General features: G+C 33.1%; 1 protein-coding gene across 1 annotated transcript in view; it reads left to right on the forward strand.

Annotated features, from left to right (window-relative positions):
• PIKFYVE (phosphoinositide kinase, FYVE finger containing) overlaps positions 1 to 1,614 on the forward strand; it is a 76,285-nt gene that overhangs the window by 17,775 nt on the left and 56,896 nt on the right. The window contains exon 6 of the mRNA XM_012661209.1: positions 980 to 1,069. Coding sequence (XP_012516663.1) covers positions 980 to 1,069 — 90 coding nt within the window. The remainder of the gene's footprint in view (positions 1 to 979; positions 1,070 to 1,614) is intronic.

A 1,614-nucleotide genomic window follows, 5' to 3' on the forward strand; every position in this document is an offset into this window, starting at 1 on the left:
ATATAAAACTAATACACTGTCTAGGGATACAAACATGGTAAAACTAAAAGAAAGGGAAGACAATGATAAATGTAAAGTTTATAACTGGATTTATTGAGGGTAAGGAAGGATATGAATGGTATTGGGTAGGGCACTTCACAGTCATTAGTAGTGTTCTTTTTCTTAAATTGCTTTAGAGGTACTTTTGGTGTTTATGGCATCGTGATTCTTTATATTTTACATATATTTTGTAAATTTAAAAAATTGATTCTATATTTAATAAAATAATACAAAGTATAGGGATTCTTCAGTTCTTGCTTACTTCAGTTAGTAATGCTTTTTGGTCGTGCTTGGTCCTATTGAGCCCAGAATTGGCAAGTGTGATTTAATAAAACAAACCAGGTATGAAAACTTCTTGAGAGATGTAGGGTAAATGTCAAAAGTAGAATAATAGTTAAAATTTAGGTTCTGTGCTAATTGTTTAATGTTCATTCTCTTTTAATCATCATATCTCTGTAGTAGGCACTGTTTTCTCCTTTTGACAGATGTGGATGCTGAGGTTCAAAGAGATTAAGTAATGAACCCAAGGTCACACAGCTAGTAAGAGATAGAGCCTACACTTGGATCTAGGTTTGTCAGACTCTGTGGTGCTATTCCAGTGGGTCATGGGGACTGAGAATGAAATATTTGACGTCAGATTTCCTTCCAAAATCACTTCCATCTTGTATTTATGACGTGAAAAGGAGTTTTATAAGTCATCCACCTAACCAATTTTATTATTTGATTGGCATTCCCTATACTTAAGAACTTTATCATTCTTTTGGCATTTGTTATGCTTAAGATAAAAACCATGTGTTGTTTCCACCATAATGAAAGGAAGAACAAAAATGACTCAAAATCTCATTATTGCAGGGAAAAATATTTAATCTGTTTTTTAGTGTTGAAGTACCTCATTGAAATTGCCTCTTATGATCTCAGTATTTTCCCATTTTCTTTATAGTTTGATTCATCCAGATTCCTCAAATACTGCTCTTTCAACAAGACTTGTATCTGTTCAAGAGGATGCTGGGAAATCTCCTGCTCGAAATAGGTAAACTGACAAATGAAAACACTGTATTTTGTGTCTCATTTTTATTCCTTTTCATAGTAATGAGTAAAACAAATAGATTTTAAAAAGGGTGAGATTAATCGTCATTTTTTTTTTTTTAGCTCTAAAAGCTGAATTAAACTATCCTTTCCTTTTTGCCAGGTAGCTTTTGCTATTATCAGTGGTTTTTTTCAATATTCTCCACTGGCTTGAGGGCTTGAAACCTACAACATCTTCTGTCTTCTAGTTTAATAAGACCTGAAGGATGTGAGGGCATGAGCTATGTGAACATTTTGTGGATTAGTTAGTGTACCCAGAAAACCGAAATAGCATAGCAAATTCCTGAGAGAGAACACGCCTGGCAAGGAATAACAAGGAATCCTGTGTGGCTGGAGTAGAACAGTCTTAAAATTAATTTTGAGGACTTTTTTCATTTACTCTGAGTGAGATAGGAAGCTATAGGAGAGTTTTGCTTTTTCGTTGTTAATTTTTAATTGTTTTGAAAAACTTTCAAACTTGCAAAAAGTTATAAGAATAGAAAAATACGT

Source organism: Propithecus coquereli, unplaced genomic scaffold (genome assembly GCF_000956105.1).
Source record: "Propithecus coquereli isolate 6110/MARCELLA unplaced genomic scaffold, Pcoq_1.0 Scaffold70, whole genome shotgun sequence".
Lineage (NCBI taxonomy): Eukaryota > Metazoa > Chordata > Mammalia > Primates > Indriidae > Propithecus > Propithecus coquereli.